The following is a 23,223-nucleotide window of genomic DNA, read 5'->3' on the forward strand; positions in this document are numbered from 1 at the left end:
ACTATGATAAATCCGCTTCTGTATTCATTTTCAGATGGATTCACGTTTTTTGGGTAATTATATTATATAAACCTCAAGTGAATCCTAAAGAAGCCCAAATCTGGGTGAAAAGCATTGATCCCACCACCTTCTTGGGTTCTGTTGACTGTATGTAAAAGGCATATGCCCTTTAGCAGCACTGTATACATGTTTTTCAAACGCTTTTTTTATAGTGTTTGTTTTCTACGGAATAATAAAATTAGCTTTTTAAACATCTTTATTTTGTTGATTACTGTTATCGGCATCTTTGACAAAATCCCATATACTCCTGTGTCTCCCTCATTTGGGAAACTCATGGATGCCCTATACTTTTCAAATATTGACCCTTGGGGATTGTGCCGCTTTGTTTGAATTGCACAAGATCTCCAACCCAAATGTTCTGTTTATAAGCATATCCCCAGCACGAGGCATTGTGCTGGGGAACATATATAAACAAATAACGGGCTGGAAGGGCTTAACATAGCATGGCTTACATTCCTTGTTCTCTTAGGCCCTGTTCACACCTGAGCATTTTTCAGCTCCTAAAATGCTCATCTCTGAAGTCTCAAAACACCCAACAAGAAAAATCCCACTCATTTCAAAAGCCCTTGTTCACATATGAGCGTTTTGTCACCTGAATCAAAATGCCTGAAGCTCACAAAAGTACATGAGCTTCTTTTTTGGCAGATTACAAGCGTTTTTGTTTGCTGTCAGTGCCTGCCTCCAGACATTTGTAAAAAACACCTGAAAAACGCCCAAAAAAAGGCCTGAAAAAGATACGCTCAGGTGTGAATAGAGCCTTAACTGCAGAACATTTACAAAGGTAAAATGCTTGCATAATAAGCAAAAAGTTTGAATTTATTTAAGGACTTGATCATTATTTTAAAGGAAAACTAAAGCAACATTTGGAAAATATTCTTACCCAACATTGGTTTATCCTCATCACAGTTTTCAGTTGAGGACTCTATACAATCCCAAAGTTCTTCCAGCAAAACTCTGATTTTTTCTTGACACACAAGAATGGAGAAAAAAATGTATGTATCAATAATATAGTAATAATGTTAAAGAAACATAAAATAGGTAGATCCAGGTACTGTAAGGTACTGGTGAGACCTCACTTGGAGTATTGTGCGCAGTACTGGAGGCCATATCTCCAAAAGGATATAGATACTCTAGAGAGAGTTCAGAGAAGAGCTACTAAACTAGTACATGGATTGCAGGAAAAAACTTACCAGGAAAGGATAAAGGACCTTAACATGTATAGCTTGGAAGAAAGAAGAGACAGAGGGGATATGATAGAAACATTTAAATACATAAAGGGAATCAACTCGGTAAAGGAGGAGAGCATATTTAAAAGAAGAAAAACTACCACAAGAGGACACAGTTTTAAATTAGAGGGGCAAAGGTTTAAAAGTAATATGAGGAAGTATTACTTTACTGAGAGAGTAGTGGATGCATGGAATAACCTTCCTGCAGAAGTGGTAGCTGCAAATACAGTGAAGGAGTTTAAGCATGCATGGGATAGGCATAAGGCTATCCTTCATACAAGATAGGGCCAGGGACTATTCATAGGATTCAGATATATTGGGCAGACTAGATGGGCCAAATGGTTCTTATCTGCCGACACATTCTATGTTTCTATGTTTCTATAAGTTCCTCCACCAAAAATAAGTATAAATTGCATAAACAAATTAACAGCAGTTGTGGATGTAAACAAACTTTGTTAAAGGAGATCACATAATCCACTTTAATTTTATAACATCAGCACAGTAATAAAAGTTATTTAAATCCATTTAAGCTTACTTGAAAAATCTACTTTCAAGTTGTGTGTTCAGCCTGTCTGCTGGACACCCCTTTCTACAACAGCTTCTCCTCTCTGTTTAAGCCCCATGCACACAGGGCATTTTTGCCGCTGCTGTTAGGAGCGTCAGACGTTTTTTTTTTTTTTTTGCAGCTGCAAAACGCCCATCTATGTTATTCTATGGCCTCATGCACACATAGAGCTTTTAGGAGCTCCAAGTGGCATAGGCGTTTAATAGCTGCAAAAAAAAAAACCCAGGACCAGTGTGTTCTGGAGCTGCAGAGTCAAGCTGTAAAAACGTCTGACGCTGCTAAAGGCTGAATAACGTTGCTTATACAGCGTTAAGACACATCATACGTTTTTTTTTTTCCATTCAAAATCAATGGTTCCCTATGGGAGCCTATTGATTTGAATGGAAGGCGCATCGCAGGTCGGATCAGTATTTGGAATCCATACCAAACCCTTATCCGAGCATGCAGCCCGGCAGGCCAGGAAAGGGGAGGGGACGAGCGTGCGGCCCCACCCCCCCTGAACCATACCAGGCTATACGCCCTCAACATGGGGGAGTTGGGTGCCTTGGGGCAGGGGGGGCTCTGCACCGTCCGACCCCAAAGCACCTTGATGGGGTGAATGGGAAGGGGTACAATGTACCCCATCAATATTCACATAGGGAGGGGGTCCCGGATCTGGGGGGCCCCCTTGTTAAAGGGGGCTTCCAGATTCCGATATAACCCCCCTGTCCGCAGATCCCCACAACCACCGACCAGGGTTGTCAGGAAGAGGCCCTTGTCCTCATCAACATGGGGACAAGGTGCTTTGGGGTGGGGGTGCTCGCTCGTCCCCTCCCCTTTCCTGGCCTGTCGAGTTGCATGCTCGGATAAGGGTTTGGTATGGATTTTGGGGAGGACGTCACACCGTTTTTTTCGGCGTGGGGCTCCCCCTCAAAATCCATTCCAGACCCAAAGGGCCTGGTTTGGAACCTGGGGGGGGGGACCCCCATGCCGTTTCTTTTCACCATTTTGGCGTGGATCCGACTTGCGATGTGCCTTCCATTCAAATCAATAGGCTCCCATAGGGAACCATTGATTTTGAATGGAGGCAGAACGCTAAAAGCGACGCCGCCAAACGTGCAATAACGCCAGTGGAAAAAGCTACTAAAAGCAAGTTTTTACAGCTGCTTTTTCCTGGAATTAGAAGTGGCTCTGCAGCTCGTTTTTTCTGACGCCCTGTGTGCATGGGGCCTTAATTTTACATAGTTACATAGTAGGCGAGGTTGAATAAAGACAATAGTCCATCCAGTTCAACCTGTGTAGGTGTGTGTGGCTGTAATCATCTCACATAGCCCTGAATCTTCTGATCCTTGAGATGTACGTCTAAGAGTCTTTTGAAAGCCACCATACTTCTCGCAGAAACCACCTCTTGTGGTAGAGAATGCCACAATCTTGTAGCCCAAACAGTAAAGAACCCCCCACGTTGCCTGAGGTTAAAACGCTTCTCCTCTAATCGCATTGTATGCCCTCGAGTCCTCATGCAATCCCTTCGACTGAATAGCTGTTTTTCTATGCTGAGATCCCCATTGAGATATTTATAAATTGCTATCATGTCCCCCCTCAGGCGTCTCTTCTCCAGGGAAAATAAAACAAGCGATTGCAGACGCTCTTCATAATTAAGGTCCTCCAATCCCCTAATCAGTTTAGTTGCCCTTCTCTGGACTCTCTTCAGCTCCAACACATCCCTCCTGAGGACTGGCGACCCGAACTGGACAGAATACTCCAGATTAGAGATATGCCAGTTTTCAGTAATTCGATATATCGCGGTATTGCATACCCACGGTATTGTTATTGTGGCATTTTTTATATACCGTGTTTATCTGCTCCTGGGTCTGACTTTAGAATTGATACATTTCAGTGAGCTGGATGACTCATTCACTCAACAGTTCACTCACTCAATAGTAACAGCTCTGGTAATATGATCCTAGAGTGAGAGACTTAGCTCCTCCCTGTAACCAATCAGACGGCTCCCACTCAGCACACACCCACATGCTTCTTCCCGGGCTCAGAGAGACACAGTGAGAGACACAGTGCCTTCTACAAGTGTCTGCAAGTACTTTTACCATACACTGTCACTAGATAGATAGATGGAGAGATAGATATAAAGATAGATGGAGAGATAGATATACAGATAGATATACAGATAGATGGAGAGATAGATATACAGATAGATATACAGATAGATGGAGAGATAGATATACAGATATACAGATAGATATACAGATAGATGGAGAGATAGATATACAGATAGATGGAGAGATAGATATAGAGATAGATGGAGAGATAGATATAGAGATAGATGAAGAGATAGATATACAGATAGATGGAGAGATAGATATACAGATAGATGGAGAGATAGATATACAGACGGATATATACAGACAGAGATGGAGATATAGATGGAGATATAGATGGAAATACATACACGGGCATAGCATATATATATATATATATATATATATATATATATATATATATATATATATATATATAGATGCACAGGCATAGCAGCCCACATTACATTAGTATATAGCCATCAAGCAGTGTCTGGCCTACCTGGTGATGACTGGTCCTGGCGCTCAGCTCTGATAGCCTGGTCATTAAGGGGGCAAATCCTTGCAGTCCAGAATTGGTTAAACCTGCAGGAGGACCGGTATTTTTATTTGTAAATTACTTTACTATTGCTTTAGGCCTGGTTCACATGTATGCGGGTTAGCGGTTCACATGTATGTGGGTTGGTGGCCCATATTTGCACAGGGATAGGGATAGCAGCCCATTGATTTGAATGGGGTTGGGCTGCTATGCCTGCGTTTTCTGCTGAAAAAAGCCGCATGCAGAATTTAAAAAAATGCAGTGGCCGTGAACCCCATCCTGCTTTTGCACTATGCGACTTACTTGCAGTTCCTGCACACGCAAACTGTGTTTTTAAATGCTGGGCCCATGTATTTAAAAACGCAGAAAGCTTGCCAGAGCAGGAACCTCAGGTAAGTCGCATGGTGCAGAAGTAGGATGGATTTCAAGGCCACTGCATTTTTTTAAAATGCTGCATGCACCTTTTTTCTGCGGAAAATGAGGGCATAGCAACCCATTCAAATCAATGGGCTGCTATGCCTGTGCAAATGTGGGCTGCCAACCCGCATACCGTACATGTGAACCGCCAACCCGCATACATGTGAACCAGGCCTAAAGCATGTGAAAAGAAGTTTACAAATAAAAACACCGCTCCTCCTGCAGGTTTAACCACTTCTGGGCCGCAAGGATTTAGCCCCTAATGACCAGGCCATCGGATCGGAGCCGAGCGCCAGAACCAGTCATCACCAGTTAGGCCAGACACTGCTTGATGGCTTATTTTAGGCCTGGTTCACAGAGTCTGTACTGACTGACTATATAATTATGTGCAAAAGTAAACCAAAGTCCCTAAATTCAGCAATGAAATTGAAGTGAGGTAGAAATTTAAGTTTAATAATTGAATACCGTGATAATACCGTATACAGTGGCAAAACCCTAATCAATTAATCGCAGCATGGAAATCTGATATCGTCACAAGCCTACTCCAGATGTGGTCGGACCAGAGTTTTATAAAGTGGAAGGATTATAGTCTTATCTCTGGAATACATCCCTTTCTTTATGCATTCTAATATTCTGCTGACTTTGGTAGCTGCCGCTTGACATTGCATTCTATTGCCTAATCTATCATCAACCAAGACTCCCAGATCTTTCTCCATTTTTAGTTCAATCTTATTTTATTGAGAGAGAAGAGTTTTACAGAGTAAGGGGAGAAGCATGGGGGGCATGAAACATACAGAAAAATAAATTGTTCAGGAATGACATACAGTAAACTGTGAGCAAGTGCATACAACAATCAATATCGATAAGTGCAAATAAGGAACATAAACCGCCAGGTCCATTAGATCCCGGCAGCAGCACAATGGCAAGAAAAACAGCAACGTGTGGTAGCAGGTGTTAACATAAACAAAAGAAAATAAAAGGAAAGGCCAACACAGGTAGAAACACTATCATAGCTGGCATCACATGGGATGATTGTGGGGAGTGTAGAAGGCATTGATAAATATCCCGGCGTCCCAATGAGAAGCGCCTAAAAACAACAAATAAGCACGAAATGATTGCCTTATGGTGTCAATGGTATAGCCAGAGAGGGAAATAAAGGGAAGAGGGTGGAATAAAGCAGGAGAATGTAAAGAGGTATGCCCAAGGGGCAAAGAAGGTGGAGGAAATCAGGAGGGGCCGCCCACGTCCCACTACTGCCCCCCAGCACCAGGCAGCACAGACGTCTCGAGCCAGGACTGAAAGGCATCCGAACACCGAAACATGTCCCAGGACCTCCAAGCAGCAGAGAAGCGTTCCTCCCTGTCCCCCTCCCGCGCCAACAGGTTTTCCATGTCCCTAAGCCGGTCTAATTCTAGAGCCCACTCAAGTTTAGAGGGTATGTGCTTGGTCCTCCAGTGTCTGGGTAGCACCGTCCGAACAGCCGCCAAGAAAAACTCAGACCTCAGAACGTCTCTCTTGATCGACCGGAAGGAGCCGGGTAACAAAGACAACAGGGCCAGTTCCGGTGTCGCAGGAACATTGGTTGCCTGGAGCCTGCAATACAGAGCTATAATTCCAGTCCACAATTCATGGATCTGGGGACATTCCCACCAGATATGAATAAGTGTTCCCCTAGAGGACGTGCACCGCCAACATTGGTCCGACTGGAGTGGATCAATGTAGGCAATCGAGGAAGGGCACCTGTACCATCTGCTCAAGAGTTTGAACCCCTTCTCTTGGACTTGCGTAGCAGGAGACAGCGAGTGGGTCAGCGCAAAACATTTGTTCCAGTCGGTAGATGAGAGGGCGCGCCCCAGGTCCCTGTCCCAGACAGCAGTATATGTCGGCAGATCAGGGCGGAGGGCACGCAATAGCAAGGAATATAAGAGAGACACCGTGTGCATGGGGGGAACATCCTGAAGCAGGATAGAGTCCAACTCCGAAGGGTCACCCCTAACATCAGCCAACGAGGGCAGGGCGTGTACATAGGAGAGGGCCTGGCGGTGCTGCAGCCAGTTCACGAGATCACCACCGGGAGTGGCGGATGCAGGAGACATCAACAGGGACGGGTCAGCTCGGAGAATTTGGGAGACCCGTCGATGGTCCGTCGCGTTCCAGGAGCCAAATCTGGAACACGAGGCCGCCGGAGGGAACACTGGGGATCCAAAGAAGGGCGTCATGGAGCCCTGAGGACATGACAGACGTCCCGATTTATTCAGGCAGTCCCAGACCCGCAAGGTCTGACGCATTAAAGCGCCGAAAGAAGAAGTGTGGTCACGAAGATGGACCGGGGTCCAGGGGAGTGCCCTGAGATCGAAGGGGGCAAGAAGACGTTCAAGTTGCACCCACAGTTTAGTGGGAGCATTGTGAAACCAATCCACTAAGCGCGTCAAGGTCGCCGCTCGATTGTAGAGAGCGAAATCTGGGATACCAGTGCCCCCTCTAGACTTTGGAAGGGTGAGAGTCGCATGTTTTAAGCGGGGTCGGCTATGAAGCCATACAAATCTTGAGAGTGCTCTGCGTAGCTTGTCAAAGAAGGAGGCAGGTATGTGGATAGGAAGCGCTTGAAAGAGGTATAAAAAACAAGGTAGAACGTCCATCTTCAGAACATTGATCCTCCCAAACCAGGACAAGCGTTTCGTGGAGTAGGTAGACAGGTCAGACAGGGTTTTAGTGAAGAGAGGGGCAAAATTGTCAGTGAAGAGTCGTGTCGGGTCAAAAGGCAGCTGGACGCCCAAGTAGCGAACGGAGGAGGATCCCGTCTTAAAGGGATAAGCATCCGAGATACGCTGAAGAGTTGATTTAGGCAGGGAGATATTTAGTATCTCCGATTTAGAGTGATTAACTTTAAAGTTGCTCATAAGGCCAAATCTGCGGAACTCGGTCAAGATCGCGGGGAGGGACCTTTGAGGAGAAGTGATGTAGAGCAGTAGGTCATCGGCAAATAGTGCCAGCTTAGAATGTATGGGGCCAATGGTCAGTCCGCAAACATTGGGGTTATTGCGAAGTGCAACGGCCAAATGTTCCATAACCAGGACATAGAGGAGCAGAGACAGGGGGCAACCCTGGCGCGTGCCATTGTGTATGCTGAAAGCAGGAGACAGGGAGCCGTTAATTCGGAGCCTAGCGGAAGGCGACTTATAGAGGGCCACAATTCTAGCTAGCATCAACGGGCCTATACCGATTTGCTCCAAGGTAAGACGTAAAAAATGCCAGTCCACGCGATCAAAGGCCTTCTCCGCATCTACTGTCAGCAGGAATAGGGGTATAGCTTGGGAGCGGGCATAGTCTGTAAGCAAGAGGGTCTTCAGGGTGTTGTCCCTAGCTTCTCTGCCCTGGACAAAGCCCACTTGGTCCATATGGATAAGGTCCGGCAATAAAGGCTTCAGTCGGGTCGCTAGGATCTTAGCATAGAGTTTAAGGTCAATTCCAATCAAAGAGATAGGCCTGTAATTGGCGCACGAGGCGGGGTCTTTCCCCAGTTTTGGAATTAGAGATATGTGGGCCTCTAACGTCTGAGGGGGAAATGCAGAGCCGTCCGGAATCGAGTTAAATACCCGGGCTAGAAAAGGGGCCAGAAGAGGGCCAAACACCTTATAAAACTTGGCAGTAAAGCCATCGGGGCCAGGACTTTTACCGGCAGGGGAAGATGCAAATGCCGGCATAACCTCGTCAGCTGAAATCGGTACATCCAGGTCCGACACGGCCTCAGCAGGCAGGCAGGGGAGGGCGGTCGTCGACACATACGCGGCCTTGTCATCGAGGGAGGCCCCTGGGGCACCCTGGGCAGGGACGCAGAAATATGGTAAAGCGACTGATAGTAAGTCGAAGGATTGACCAATTGGGGTCGTCGCCAGGGATCCTGCAGGGTCACGAATCTGGGTGATAAACGTAGAGGCAGCGCGTGGGTGGAGAGCGCCAGCTAATGGGCGTCCGCATTTATCCTGGGACTTGTATCTGTGTAAAGCCAGTTTCTGGTCAAACGTGTGGGCGGAGGCCACATATAGGTCCCTAAGTTGGGAGTGGGCCGTAGAAAGGTCTGCTAGAATGGCATCGGAAGGGGTCTGGCTGTGCTTCGTTTCTAGTTCGCGCAGCTTTAGAGTCGCGGCTGCAATGGAGGCTGATCTTTCTTTTTTAAGACGGGTACCCATCTGAATAAAGGTACCCTGTAGCACCGCTTTGAGCGCTTCCCACTGATAGGGGAGGGGCGTAGGGTCGTCAGCGTGGTCCGAAAAGAAATTGTTAACGACAGTGGAGATCGTGTCCACACAGCCCAGAGTTGCCAGTATAGAGTCATTAAGCCTCCAGGTCCACTCTCTCAGCGGAGTGTCCGGGGGGGGGGAAAGCGTGAGAAAGATCGGGGAATGGTCGGACCAGACCAACGTCCCAACGCCATCCTCGGGGACCAATCAAGACAAGCATGATCTACGAAGAAATAGTCTATCCTGCTGAAAGACTGATGGGCCGACGAAAAGTGAGTATAGGTCCGAGAGGTTGGGTGGAGGATTCTCCACACATCAACAAGGCACATGTCGTGAAGGGTACGCTTCAGGGCGCGTAACTTCGTATAGGAGAGGGATGAGCGAGAGGAGGAGGTATCCAGCAGCGGGTCCAAAGGGAGGTTGAAGTCGCCACCCAGGATGACCCTCCCCTCCGCGAACCCCGCAAGTAGCTCAAGGTACCGCAAGGCCCAGGCGACCTGATTAGTATTAGGCAAGTAGAAGTTGGCGACTGTGTACGTCGTCCCCCAGAGTGCAAACTTAACTTGCACGTACCTCCCCTGTGGGTCTGCAACATGGTCAATCATGATGACAGGCAGGGACTTATGAAAAGCCACAGACACCCCCTTGGACTTCTGAAGCGGATTAGAACTGTGTATCCATCGGTTGTAGTACCTGTTGGAGCAAGCAGGGACAGAATCAGAGCAAAAATTAGTCTCCTGGAGTAGCAAGATATTGACATGGTGCTTAAGCATATGATATAGAACTTGCCCCGCTTAGAAGCTACATTGAGGCCCTGTACATTATAGGAGCCTAGGGTCAGTCGGGGGCGAGCACTTACCGTGTGGGCCATAGTGGGACGTGAGCGGGTAGGTAGAGGATAGTAGGTCACCAGGGGTATGCAAGCCGAGCCCAGAAAAAAGGGCTCGGGCGCAGAAAGAAAAGGGAGTGGTATATGGAAACCCGGAATATAGAGAGAAAAAAAAAAAATAAATAAATAGATAAACAGATAAAGAAGAAAAAGGAGGGGAAGGCTAAGTGGTACACTGAGGAGTAGACAGGGGGGACTCCAGGAAAGGAGCCAAGAAAACTATGGTGCCTGAATACAGGACACCGCGCGTTACATACGATACGGGCACAGAACCGTGCTCAACCTATGGGGGGGTGGAAGTGTGAAGAGGGAGTTAGAAACACATAAACGGGTCCGGCAACACAGCAGACCTAAAAGAATCAGTTAGGAGTACACCGAAGAAAAAATGACAACATTAGAGCTCAATAAAGGAATAATGGGAAAGACGCAAAATTGCGGCTATCAGGGGAGAAAGGAACAACATCATGACACATGGTAGATCATCAACGAAAGAGCAATTGAAATACTAAGTGGTAAGACAAGATCCCACAGAATCATGCGGCGTCAGGCATCCCCCCCCCCCCCCCCAAACCCCAGCTGGTCAGGACAACAGCAAGGGGCAGGAGTAAGGTCATTTTAAAACAGGAAGTGCATGAAGCCATGGGGCGATGAGCAGTAAATATGGAGAAAAAATACATATAAAAATTACCACCAACTAGAAGAAGCATCAGCATTGTATATCAAGTAATACCAACAACATGGAACATAAAAACAACTAAGAACTGGTGGACCAGAAATCTTCAGTGGTAACGGTCACTCCGCGACCCCCTCAAACTCCAGCCAGATATAGCAACAGCAAAGGGCAGAAGTAAGGTCAGTCCAAGACAGATAAGGCTGGTAGCTGTGGAGAGAAGCATGTTAGAGCGGGAGAGGGGAAACAGGGGGTCATCAAATAGGGTCTGGTCACATCAGAACAGTCAGTGTAGAGTGCGGTATATGCGGTCATCAAGCTTCCGGGGACTGAGGGCGACTAGCCCCACTCCTGGGTACGGCAGAGCGTGAGCGGGAGCGCCATCTTCTCTGAGGAGGAGGGCCAGACGTCTGCGGGCGCGGCCATTCAGCAGGAGGATCCAGCCAATTCGGAATGTCCACTGGCGTGTGGCCCAGGAAGGAGGAGAAGTCGGTTAGTTGATCAGGATCTGCCAGCACAAACTTCCGGGAGTTGAAAGTTACTTTAATGCAGAAGGGGTGCCCCCATGTATAAGTGGCCCCAATTTGGCGTAACAAGTCCAGTAAGGGACGGACCACTCTCCGCATGTGTAGGGTGTTGCGGGATAGGTCGGGGTAGAGGTGGATGGAGGAGCCATCAAAGTCCAGAGGTCCCTGTTGCCAAGCCTTCCTAATAATTTCTTCCTTCAGGGTATAGTAGTGAACCCTACATAACACATCACGGGAACGATCGTCACCCCTACCCCCTGGGCCCCCCACTCTGTACACCCTGTCCAGTTCGATGGTTGTGGTAGGAGCTCTACCGAGAACCTGATTGAGAATGGCAGTCACAGTGGGTTTAAGGTCCGTACCAGAGGTGGCCTCAGGGAGGCCCCGAATCCTAATGTTGTTCCTGCGACTCCTGTTTTCGCCGTCATCAATGCGGAGTTGTTGTTGGCGCAGGCGGCAGAGGTGGTCACGGGAAGCAGCCTCCAGTGCGGAAATGCGGGACTCATGGGCTTCTTGAGTAGCGGTGACGGAGGCCACAGTGGAATCAGTAGTGAAAATCTGCTGACGGATCGCATTTAATTCAGCATGCAGGGAGATTTCCATTTTAGAGGCCCAGGAGTCGAAGTCCGACCTGAAGGCCGAGAGAAGGGAGGCCGCCTCCGACCTGAGGGCTCCCCCACAATCCCGGACGTCAGGACCCCCATGCAGTAAAGAAGAGCTGGGCAGGGGAGGTGAGGAAGAGGACGTTGCTGGAGAAGGAGGTCGATCCGTGAACCCCGTGTCCACACCAAGGGAAGCGGGCTGAGACTGTGGAGGGGGGGGTTTAGCTTTACCCACCGCGCGACCGGTCGCCATCTTGTCAGGTCGGGGGGAGCGGGGTTCCGTTGGCGCAGTGCGCAGCAGGTAACGTTGCATAGAGCTCTGTTGAAGGTCTGAAGGGTCGGCGGGGTGGGAATTGCCCGCCGACATGTATATGGTAGGTGTAGCTAGACTAATGCGTAACTGCTGGAGCCGGATGATCTCGTGGCTCAGCACCGCATGACCAGTGTCTTCAAATCAGTTGCAATAAAATCCACACGGGAGTGAAGACACGGGCAGGTAGTGCAGGTCTGTCAATGCAGAAAAAATTTTAGCATAGCAACCCACAGCAAAAGAGGAGCAGAGAGACAGGTGAACTGGCACAGGGATTTGTGAGACAAGCAGCGGAGGCCTGGTGCAATACTCTGCAGAGCAATGAGGATGAAGCTGGGAAACTTCAAAACAGCAGACAGGCACTGGTCAGACTGAGGGAGACTCGGCAGGGCCATGAGCAATACTCTGCAGGGGCTGTGAGCGATACCCTGCAGGGGCTGTAAGCGATACCCTGCAGGGGCTGTGAGCAATACTCTGCAGGGGCTGTGAAATAGCAGTGGGAAGCTGGAGATGAAGAGCATGCCCCTGTCCAGCAGCTACACAGCAGGGGGGGGAAGATGGGACCCCCAGTGATCGCTCTGTGGCAAGGGGGTATCCAAGGACTCCTCAGGGCCGAAGGTGGGTGCAGGGTAGGCGGCAAGATGGCGGGCAGCTGCGGCCAGAAACCTCCCCCGCCGTACGGCAGGTCTGGCGGCTAATAGAGGATTACTGGGGGAAGACTGCCACGGGAATGGAGCGGGGTACCTCTCTTACCGTCCCCGGATCGAGCGGCGGCGGGTCGCGGATGCCAGCTAGGCCGCAATGGCGCGGGTAGGCTGCGGGCGCCGGTCCGGCGCGATCCCCTGCAGGATGGGCACAATTCAAGGATGGCTGGCTCCCCAGTCCCCCTCAGCTCCCGGGGGAGAAGTCCATGTGCCGATCCGGAGGCCAGGTAAGCAGATGGCTGCGGATTAGGTCGTGGCTTGTACGGAGCTCCCTCTTCATGCGGCCATCTTGGCCTGCGTCCGGACACGCCCCCCCCTTTCTCCATTTTTGATTCCCCCAAGGGTTCCCCCCCTAACGTGTATTGTGCTTTTATGTTTTTAGTCCCCAAGTTGCTATACCTTACACTTCTCCACATTAAACCTCATTTGCCATGTCATTGCCCACTCTGTTATTTTGTCCAGGTCATTCTGTAGGATATCTGCTTCATGCTGTGCAGTTATTGCCCTGCCCAATTTTGTGTCATCTGCAAAAACTCGTCGTGCAGGATCCGGAGCTTGTCCTCCGGAAGAAAGACCTTCGCCTGAGCGGAGTCCAGAATCATCCCAAGGTAAGGGAGGCGAACAGAAGGGGACAAAGTGGACTTCTGAAAATTGATGGTCCACCCGAACTCCTGGAGCGTCTGAACCATGATCGACGGATCACGATACAGAGTGGCACTGGAGCTCGACCTGAATAGGAGATTGTCCAGGTAACTGAGGACGGCAATCCCCTGTACCCGCAACAAGGCTAGAACAGGAGCCAAAACTTTGGTAAACCCCCTTGGAGCCGAAGCGAGGCCGAAAGGCAGCGCCACAAACTGATAGTGCTCCTCCGCTATTGCGAATCGGAGGTACCTCTGATGACCCTCGTATATAGGGATGTGTAGATACGCATCCTTGAGGTCGATGGAAGCCAAGAAATCTCCTGGACTCAGGGATGCCACCACCGACCGGAGGGACTCCATTCGGAACTTCTGGACCCGCACAAAGCGGTTTAGAAACTTAAAGTCCAGAATCGGACGCACCTTACCCTCTTTTCTGGTCACTGTAAACAGATTTGAGTAAAAACCCCGAAACCGGTGTGGAACCGGGACAACCACCCCTTGGGCGAGGAGATCCTGAACCGCCCGATGGAGATCTCGGAAACGATCTGGGGTCAAATGAAGATTTGAGGGAAAGAATCTGTCTGCTGAGCGCGATTGAAACTCGATCTTGTACCCTGACCGAATGAGTTCTTGAACCCACCTGTCCTGAATCTTGGCCAGCCAAGGTTCGGGAAAACAGCGCAGACGTCCCCCCCACCCCTGAAACGGGTGAGGGCGCCCCTTCTGGTCGAGGCGGACTGAGCCGCCGTGCCAGTGTGGGCGGCTTTGGACTTGCCCGCCCAAGGCTTCTTCTGGCCACCAGAGGCCTTGAAGGACCTATCTTTGTCTTGTGCCTTGAAGGCATGAAAGAAGCCATGGTTAGGTTTAAAGGAAGGGCCCCGCTTACCATGGACCAGCTTTTTAACCAAACGATCCGACAAATCGCAACTGCGACTGCAGACAGTCGTGCGACTAAAGGGGCCTCATCTAAAGCCGCCTCACACAGGTAAAAAACAGCCTGACCAATTTGATCCACCATCTCCAGAGTAGCAGGAGGGGCGGAGTCAGAAATTAGAGTGCGCTTAAGCGCCTTGGCCCACTCCACAACAGCCTGAGAGACCATTACGGAAGCGAACACGGGTTTCAGTAAGGAACCCACTACCATGTAGATGTGGCGGGTAAGAGTTTCCACCCGCCTATCCGCCGGGTCTTTAAACACCGGAGAATCCTCTGCGGGCATTAAAGTGGCTTTATTCAACCTGGACACAGTGTGGTCCACCTTAGGAGCCGCAGTCCAGCGAGAATCCACCGGATCCGCAAAGGGATAACGGTAATGAAATCTCTTGGGCACCACAAAATTACATTTTAAATTGCGCCATTGGTCATTCACGGTACCGTGAAACTCCGCGGGACAGGGAAAAACCTGACCCGACTTCTGGGCTCATCCAAATTTAAAGTGTCTTTCACAGAGCTAATAAGCGCAGACATTGCAGTGCGCTCTCTTGCTGATCCGGAGTGGGAATCCTCCTCCACATCCGACTGAGAGGACTGAGACCCCTCAGGGGGTACGCTGTCTGTGGCAACCAAATCTGGCTCTGAGTCAGACGACTGAGAGGGCATAGGCCTTTTCTTAGAAGCCCGGTCAGACATAAACAAATCCACTTTAGACGCTAAAGTCGCAAATGCAGCAGTAAGTGAGACTATAGCAGAGGATTCAGGAGTACCTGAACCCTCCACCAGATCTGGGGGGAATTGGCTATCCTGGGACTCCATAATAGCAATCTCAAATTTAAATGACATTGGCCCTTTAAATAGGCGATTTCCGCGGTTCCCACCGCAAATGCACCGCAATGAGGAACACGTCTTGTGCTACAGGAAACTGCAGGAAAATGAATGCTAACAGGAATGCAGGCCAGAAAACACCATAAAATCCCCCCAAAGTGTGCCTATACTTGCCACACGCTGCCAACCCGATCTGCACGTGAGAAGAAAGGAAGTGACCTCACGCTTCTAGAGGCAGAACACAGCCCTGAGCCACAAAAAAAATGGTTGCCAATACCAGTCTATGGAGAAGCTCCAGGAAAATGGCCGCTGACCACATAAAGACAGTGCCCACAACAAAGATGGCGCCCGATCGGCGCCAACAGTATTGCAGAAAATGGCTGCTGCCCTCACAATGAGGCCAAAACAGCCTGCCCACACCTAAAATGGCGGCCGCACGGTTTTTCGCCAATTGTGGCCCCCACACACCATGTCTGTACTTCCAAATAGATGCTGAAGCACCCCAGGGACATCAGGGACCCCTGCAACCCCCCATACAGCGGTAGAACCGCCACAGCGTCCCCACAGGGACCGGGAAGGGACACACAGGACCGCACTGACAGACATGAGGGGGACATTACAGATTCACAACTGCCATCCCCATAAACAGAGGGCCCACATACACACCCCGACAGACAATGCCATAGACAGAGGTACTCACCGGTCCAGAGAAAACGTGGGTACCGCTCTGTGACAGGAAGCCTCCCACTCTGGGTGGTGGTACCGTCAACCGAAAGGGACGCTAGCAACACGCGTCGTACCGCAGTTGAGACATCCCAGCGAAGTAGCCACTCCGCAGGCTCGTCCCTGAGGACAGGGACATGATCATTTGCGAAGCCTGGGCGTACACATATCCTGCTAGCGCTCAATGGCAGGCCAGGATTCCATAAGGCTCTAGGATAACCAGTGCGAATCCCAGCTCCGCAAACGCTGTAGTCTTCCGAAGTCCGACTAACTAAGCGCAGGAACAAATAAAAAGCTATCATTGTAAAGAAAAAACACTCTCTTAGAGAAAAAAATAATAAGAAGAAAAAAGGCTGAGACTGCAGCCCCAGCCAGGAAAAAGCCAGCCTACTCCTATGCTAGGCAGAGACAAACTGAATTGGGAATGCAGCTAGATGGGGGTATTGGACCAGAGGGACGGCCCCCTGTAGGTGTGTCTATACAAAGGTTTTGTGAATGTTTTCTAACAAAATCTTCTGCCTAGCTTACTCCTGTGGATAAGACCAATACCCAGATGTGCAGATTGTATGAGTGGGCGGCGACTGTCAGAGGATGTAAGAGAAATTTGAACTCTGAGCTAGATGATATTTACCAGATTTAACCTCTAATAGTATATGCAGTATATCTCTTCTGTCTGTTATTCTCAGAGCGGATTAGAGATTTTGCTCCCTAACCATATAGCTGGGTATGTATATTTACTACTGCATATAGATATTTAATAAAGACATTTCCTTTTCTTTTAAAACTTTACTTATTAACTAAATTATACACAACTATTTTTGTAAGAGTATTATCCGATTAATTGAAACCATAATCGGCCAACTAATCGATTATGAAAATAGTCATTAGTTGCAGCCCTACACTAGACCCAAAGAATCCAAGCCCAAACCTACCTTCCCAATGCCCTGGTAAACCCATTATGACTGTCTTCAAAGCTCAGGGTCAGCTACAATCCCCCTTTCACCGCACAGCCATGTGTACAGCCCATCAGTGGATCTGTCATGCAGTGCACAAGTGGATCTGTCAGGACAACCCCTTAGTATCACAATCAGTGGATCTGTCATACAGTCTATTAGTGCCGCCATCAGCGGATCTGTCACACAGCCCTTCAGTGTATCTGTCACACAGCCCTTCAGTGTATCTGTCACACAGCCCTTCAGTGTATCTGTCACACAGCCCTTCAGTGTATCTGTCACACAGCCCTTCAGTGTATCTGTCACACAGCCCTTCAGTGTATCTGTCACACAGCCCTTCAGTGTATCTGTCACACAGCCCTTCAGTGTATCTGTCACACAGCCCACCAGTGGATCTGTCACACAGCCCACCAGTGGATCTGTCACACAGCCCACCAGTGGATCTGTCACACAGCCCACCAGTGGATCTGTCACACAGCCCACCAGTGGATCTGTCACGACAACCCCTAGTGCTGCTATTAGTAGATCTGTCATACAGTCCATTAGTGCCGCCATCAGTTGATCTTCTACACAGCCCCTTCAATGGATCTGTAAGCATAGCCCATTAGTGCTGCCATCAGTGGATCCATCAGCACAGCCCATCATTGCATCTATCAGCGCAGGCCATCATTGGATTGGTCAGCGCAGCCCATTAGTGCAGTCTAATCAGTGTCCCCTGTCACAGAAATTGGCTGTTTACCATGTGATCAGCTGTGTCCAATCACACCCGGTCATAACTGTAAATACACGGTGGTTACTCACTGTTCCCGGCTTTCTTCTCCTCACACACATATTGTGTGGGGAGGAGAACAGAGGATATGTGAGTATACTGCTTCCCTCCCCCACAAATAAAGAGAACCTGTCAGATCAGTCCATCAGTGGATCTGTCAGAGCAGCAGCCCCGTCAGTGGACATGTCAGAGCAGCAGCCCCGTCAGTGGACATGTCAGAGCAGCAGCCCCGTCAGTGGACCTGTCAGAGCAGCAGCCCCGTCAGTGGACCTGTCAGAGCAACAGCCCCGTCAGTGGACCGGTCAGAGCAGCAGCCCCGTCAGTGGACCTGTCAGAGCAGCAGCCCCGTCAGTGGACCTGTCAGAGCAGCAGCCCCGTCAGTGGACCTGTCAGAGCAGCTCTTTTCAGCATAACAAGCTGGAGAGTAGGACAGGAGGTATTTGGCAATCTGGTAAGGGACCAGGTACCAGCGCATCAATATTCTGTAATTAGTTTCTGAGGCTGCAACATTCTGTGAGGCCGACTTTGTGGCAGCCCAAATGTTGGACTAGTCGGTAGCATCCATTTGAAGATCCAAATCAGTGGACCTGTCAGAGCAGCAGCCCCGTCAGTGGACCTGTCAGAGCAGCAGCCCCGTCAGTGGACCTGTCAGAGCAGCAGCCCCGTCAGTGGACCTGTCAGAGCAGCAGCCCCGTCAGTGGACCTGTCAGAGCAGCAGCCCCGTCAGTGGACCTGTCAGAGCAGCAGCCCCGTCAGTGGACCTGTCAGAGCAGCAGCCCCGCCAGTGGACCTGTCAGAGCAGCAGCCCCGCCAGTGGACCTGTCAGAGCAGCAGCCCCGCCAGTGGACCTGTCAGAGCAGCAGCCCCGCCAGTGGACCTGTCAGAGCAGCAGCCCCGTCAGTGGACCTGTCAGAGCAGCAGCCCCGTCAGTGGACCTGTCAGAGCAGCAGCCCCGTCAGTGGACCTGTCAGAGCAGCAGCCCCGTTAGTGGACCTGTCAGAGCAGCAGCCCCGTCAGTGGATCTGTCAGAGCAGCAGCCCCGTCAGTGGATCTGTCAGAGCAGCCCCCTCAGTGGATCTGTCAGAGCAGCCCCGTCAGTGATCTGTCAGAGCAGCCCCGTCAGTGATCTGTCAGAGCAGCCCCGTCAGTGGATCTGTCAGAGCAGCCCCGTCAGTGGATCTGTCAGAGCAGCCCCGTCAGTGGATCTGTCAGAGCAGCCCCGTCAGTGGATCTGTCAGAGCAGCTCAGGGTCAGCTACAATCCCCCCTTTCACCACACAGCTAGGTGTGCAGCCCAACACTGCAAATTTTTCTGAAATAGATTTTTTCTTGTTCAAATATTTTGTTAAAAGAAAGAACAATAAGTCAAAATAGAATGCCTCGTCATCCCCGGTGAGGGAGAGACAATTATAGCATAGTAGCATAATGCAAAGGTGGGGACACAGCCCTTTGTAACAAAACATCAAGAACAGCAAAGCATAAAAAAGGAAATATAAGGGAACTCTGTGTGAGGTAGTTCGAGGACACTCAGGAGATTGTAGAGAAACTGTATCCGTATGCTGCTATAAATATAATCCCTATAAACAGAGGTTAGTTACCAAGGGTTCCAGTCTGCATTGCCCCGAGATTACCAAACATGGAGATGTTTAAGAGTCCTTGAAATGGATAAAGGATAAAGAGCAGGATAAACACCAGGAGCACTTGAGGGCTTGAACTTAGGGGGATTGCAATTGGAGGGAAGTGTTTGGCCTCTGCATGATGGGTAGATAGATTGGTTCAGACTGAGATGTTCACATACAGAAGAAAAGAGCTGAAAAGTACAGGAAAAAGAAAAGAAGGGAGGGAGGAGAAAGGAAGAAGAGAAGGGGAGTGTTGAGAGAGAGGAGGAAGGTTCATAGCTCATAGGGGAGAGGTGGTGGACAAGGAGGGAGATCACCGGGGGGAAAGGGGTGTGAATCTGGTCTCTATGGGTAATCAAAGTTACAAAAAAGGCTATTCAGAGAAGAAGTAATGTGTTATTGAAGTCAGAGGGAAGGTAGTTGTAGACCCAGGGTTTCCAAAGGTGTTCAAATTTTTTGACCCTGTCTAGGAGAACTGCTTTTATTTTGGTGTAAATAAGGGCTCGGATAACTCTAGTCTTCGTTTCCAAGACATTGAGGTGGGGGGTTTTTCAGGCCTTCGCGATGGTTTGCTTCACAGTAGTCGACCTGCAGAAGTAACTTGAATTGGAGATAGGTTAAATCAGAAGGTTTCTTATTGAGTAAAGCCATGGCTGGGACAGGGCTAAGGTGTTACCAATGAGAGTAGAGAGTAGGGATAGACCGATTATCGGCAAGGCCAATATGCACTTTCCCCGATATATCGGTATCGGCCCCAGAACTGGCCAATATTGCAGATATTTTTGTGACGTCATTCTGCCTTCTTAGGTCACCTCCCTCGCCGTGGACAGCCTCGTCTGGAGTCGGGACTAGTCTCGCGGGAGTGTATCACAGCCATACACCCACCCCCATCAGTCCGGTGCCAGCCAGCCAACCACATCCACAGGCCCTGTACCAACCAGCCAGCCACAGGCACTGTACCAGCCAACCACCCACATGCCCTGTACCAGCCAGCCACAGGCACTGTACCAGCCAGCCAGCCACAGGCCCTGTACCAGCCAGCGACAGGCCCTGTACCAGCCACCCGCCCACAGGCCCTGTGCCAGCAACCCACCTACCACAGGGTGCCAGACAGCCAGCCCCCCACCACAGGGTGCCAGACAGCCAGCCCCCCCCCACAGGGTGGCAGCCAGCCAGCCCCCCACCACAGGGTGCCAGACAGCCAGCCACCCACCACAGGGTGCCAGCCAGCCACCCACCACAGGGTGCCAGACAGCCACCCACTACAGGGTGCCAGCAAGCCAGCACAGGGTGCCAGCCAGCCACCCACCACAGGGTGCCAGCCAGCCACCCACTACAGGGTGGCAGCCAGCCATCACAGGGTGCCAGCCACCCACTACAGGGTGCCAGCCAGCCACCCACTACAGGGTGGAAGCCAGCCAGCACAGGGTGCCAGTCAGCCACCCACCACAGGGTGCCAGTTAGCCACCCACCACAGGGTGCCAGTCAGCCACCCACCACAGGGTGCCAGTCAGCCACCCACCACAGGGTGCCAGTCAGCCAGCCATTAAGCATTAAACAAAATTGAACATGTTAAGTACCAGATTTGTGTAAAAAATGGTCTTCATTTTTCAAAACTTTAAATGTACAAAATATCAGCCCATATTGGCCGATACCGATAATTTGTGACCAAAATATCGGTATCGGCCCTGAAAAAACCATATCGGTCTATCCATAGTAGAGAGGATGCAGAAAGTGTTAGCCCAAAAAGATTGGGCAGGTAGGCAGCTCCACTAAATAGAGAGGTGCCTGCCATTGTCTGGGCAGCCTCGGAAACAAGCTGGAGAGTAGGACAGGAGGTATTTGGCAATCTGGTAAGGGACCAGGTACCAGCGCATCAATATTCTGTAATTAGTTTCTGAGGCTGCAACATTCTGTGAGGCCGACTTTGTGGCAGCCCAAATGTTGGACTAGTCGGTAGCATCCATTTGAAGATCCAAATCAGACTCCCATTTTGGTTACGTAATGAAGGGATCTAACAGTTTTAAATAGAAAGAGGCGATTAAGCTCCATGCATGGGGATCTCCTTTGCAAATGTGCTCGAAGTTGGTTAGGTCAGGTAAGGAGAAATCTGTGCGTAGGCATGAGGAAAAGAAATGTTGGATTTTGAGGTAATGGAAAATTTCAGACTTGGGGATTCCATAGGACTCACAAAGGGTGCAATAAGTCTTAAAGGTATCAGGGGTTGTAAATGTGTGTGCTGGGATCAGATTGGCTGCAGACCACTGGTGAAAGGAGGAAGGAGAGGTCCATGCCGAGTAAAAAGTGGGGTTTTGAAAAAAGGACAGGAGAGGGTTATGAGGAGGTTGGAAACTAAATTTAGTTTTAAGATTATCCCACAACCGCAGGGAGTGGCAAGTGACTGGATTCCTTAATGTCTTAAGGTCGCTATAGCGAAGCCACAGTGGATGACCACGGAAAGGGGGGGGGGGGGTCGCACTCTACAGATTCCAATGCTACCCACAGAGGAGTTTCGTGGGAGGGCATAATATTTTGGCAGATGGGCCGCCTGATAGTATTTGGTGAAGTTTGGGAGACCGGGCCACCTTGGGGTTTAGGTAAGTGCATGGTTATTCTCACCACCCGGGGTCTAGTTTTGCCCCAGACTTAAGCAAGGACCCTACGTTGTAATATTTGTAAGAAGTGAGAAGGCACTTTGAGCAGCAAAACCCTAAATAGGTACAAAATTTTAGGGAGGATCTCTATTTTAGTTACAGTAAGGCGTTCAGACCACGTGGAGATAAGGCTAGATGAACGGGTCAGCATGGATAGGTAGTTGACTGAGTAAAAGGCAGCCGGGTCAACATAGTTACATAGTTACATAGTTACATAGTAGGCGAGGTTGAATAAAGACAATAGTCCATCCAGTTCAACCTGTGTAGGTGTGTGTGACTGTAATCATCTAACATAGCCCTCAATCTCCTGATCCTTGAGATGTAAGTAAAACAGTAAATTTAATACCAATATACGGGATACCTTGGGCTGACCATAAAAATGGGAGGGTCTGCTGAAGCTGTGATAAATTGACTGGGGTAAAGAGACGTTAAGGGCCCTAGATTTCTGCAGGTTCAAGACTAAACCCGAAATAGCTGCAAATTGTTCCAAAGTTGATAGAAGGTTGGGAGTCAGCAGGGAGGAGAGGAAGATGAGGATGTCATTCGCAAACAGACAGACTGTGATGATGGCCACTAGAAATAGATTTTTTTTGAAGACGTCACACCGACGAAACGTACGTAGAGCGTCATCGCACCACATCTGCCCAAGTGGAACGCACATCCGGACCGTGGAACGCACGGCGAACAAGCCGCTGCACATGAGGCAGGGAGAGTCGCATACAAGACGCACAGAATGGGGGTTAAGAAACCGCACAGCGTCCAGTGAGGTAGCTACCTCACCAAGCATCCCTGCACCGAACAGGGATGGGTCGTTCACTGTGCCAGGAGCGTTACCTGGCTGAACGCTCGATGGCAGGCTGGGAAGCCACTGACCCACGACCTGCGACCAGGGGGATCAGCCCGAGACCCAGCCCGCATGATCCTCTTCATCCGAAGAACTAACTAAAGCTGACAAAAAGAACAGCTAAGTAAAGGTAGAGAGAAAACTCAAACAAAAAATCAAAAAAGAAGAAAGAGTCTGGGGCACAAAGCCCCAGCACAGAGAGAGCCAGCCACTCCTGACAAGCTAGACATTAAAAACTGAGATATGGTTGCAGGAAGTAGGAGGGTATTGACTGAGGGGACCACCCCTTGAGGGTGGGATATGTTAAAAGCTTTAATGTTAACATATTCTGTTGCCTAGCTACTCCTTCGGAGCAAAGTCTAATACCCCATATGTGACGAATATGAAGAGGCGGCGACTGTCGGAGGACGTAAGAGAAATAGATTTTTTTTGAAGA

The 23,223-nt window shown here is 49.7% G+C and overlaps 1 protein-coding gene across 1 annotated transcript in view; it reads right to left on the minus strand.

Annotated features, from left to right (window-relative positions):
• ICE1 (interactor of little elongation complex ELL subunit 1) overlaps nt 1-23,223 on the minus strand; it is a 478,826-nt gene that overhangs the window by 275,994 nt on the left and 179,609 nt on the right. Inside the window, exon 12 of the mRNA XM_082258761.1 lies at nt 941-1,024. Coding sequence (XP_082114887.1) covers nt 941-1,024 — 84 coding nt within the window. The remainder of the gene's footprint in view (nt 1-940; nt 1,025-23,223) is intronic.

The sequence above is a fragment of the Pelophylax lessonae genome, assembly GCF_965119305.1.
Source record: "Pelophylax lessonae genome assembly, chromosome: 5".
Lineage (NCBI taxonomy): Eukaryota > Metazoa > Chordata > Amphibia > Anura > Ranidae > Pelophylax > Pelophylax lessonae.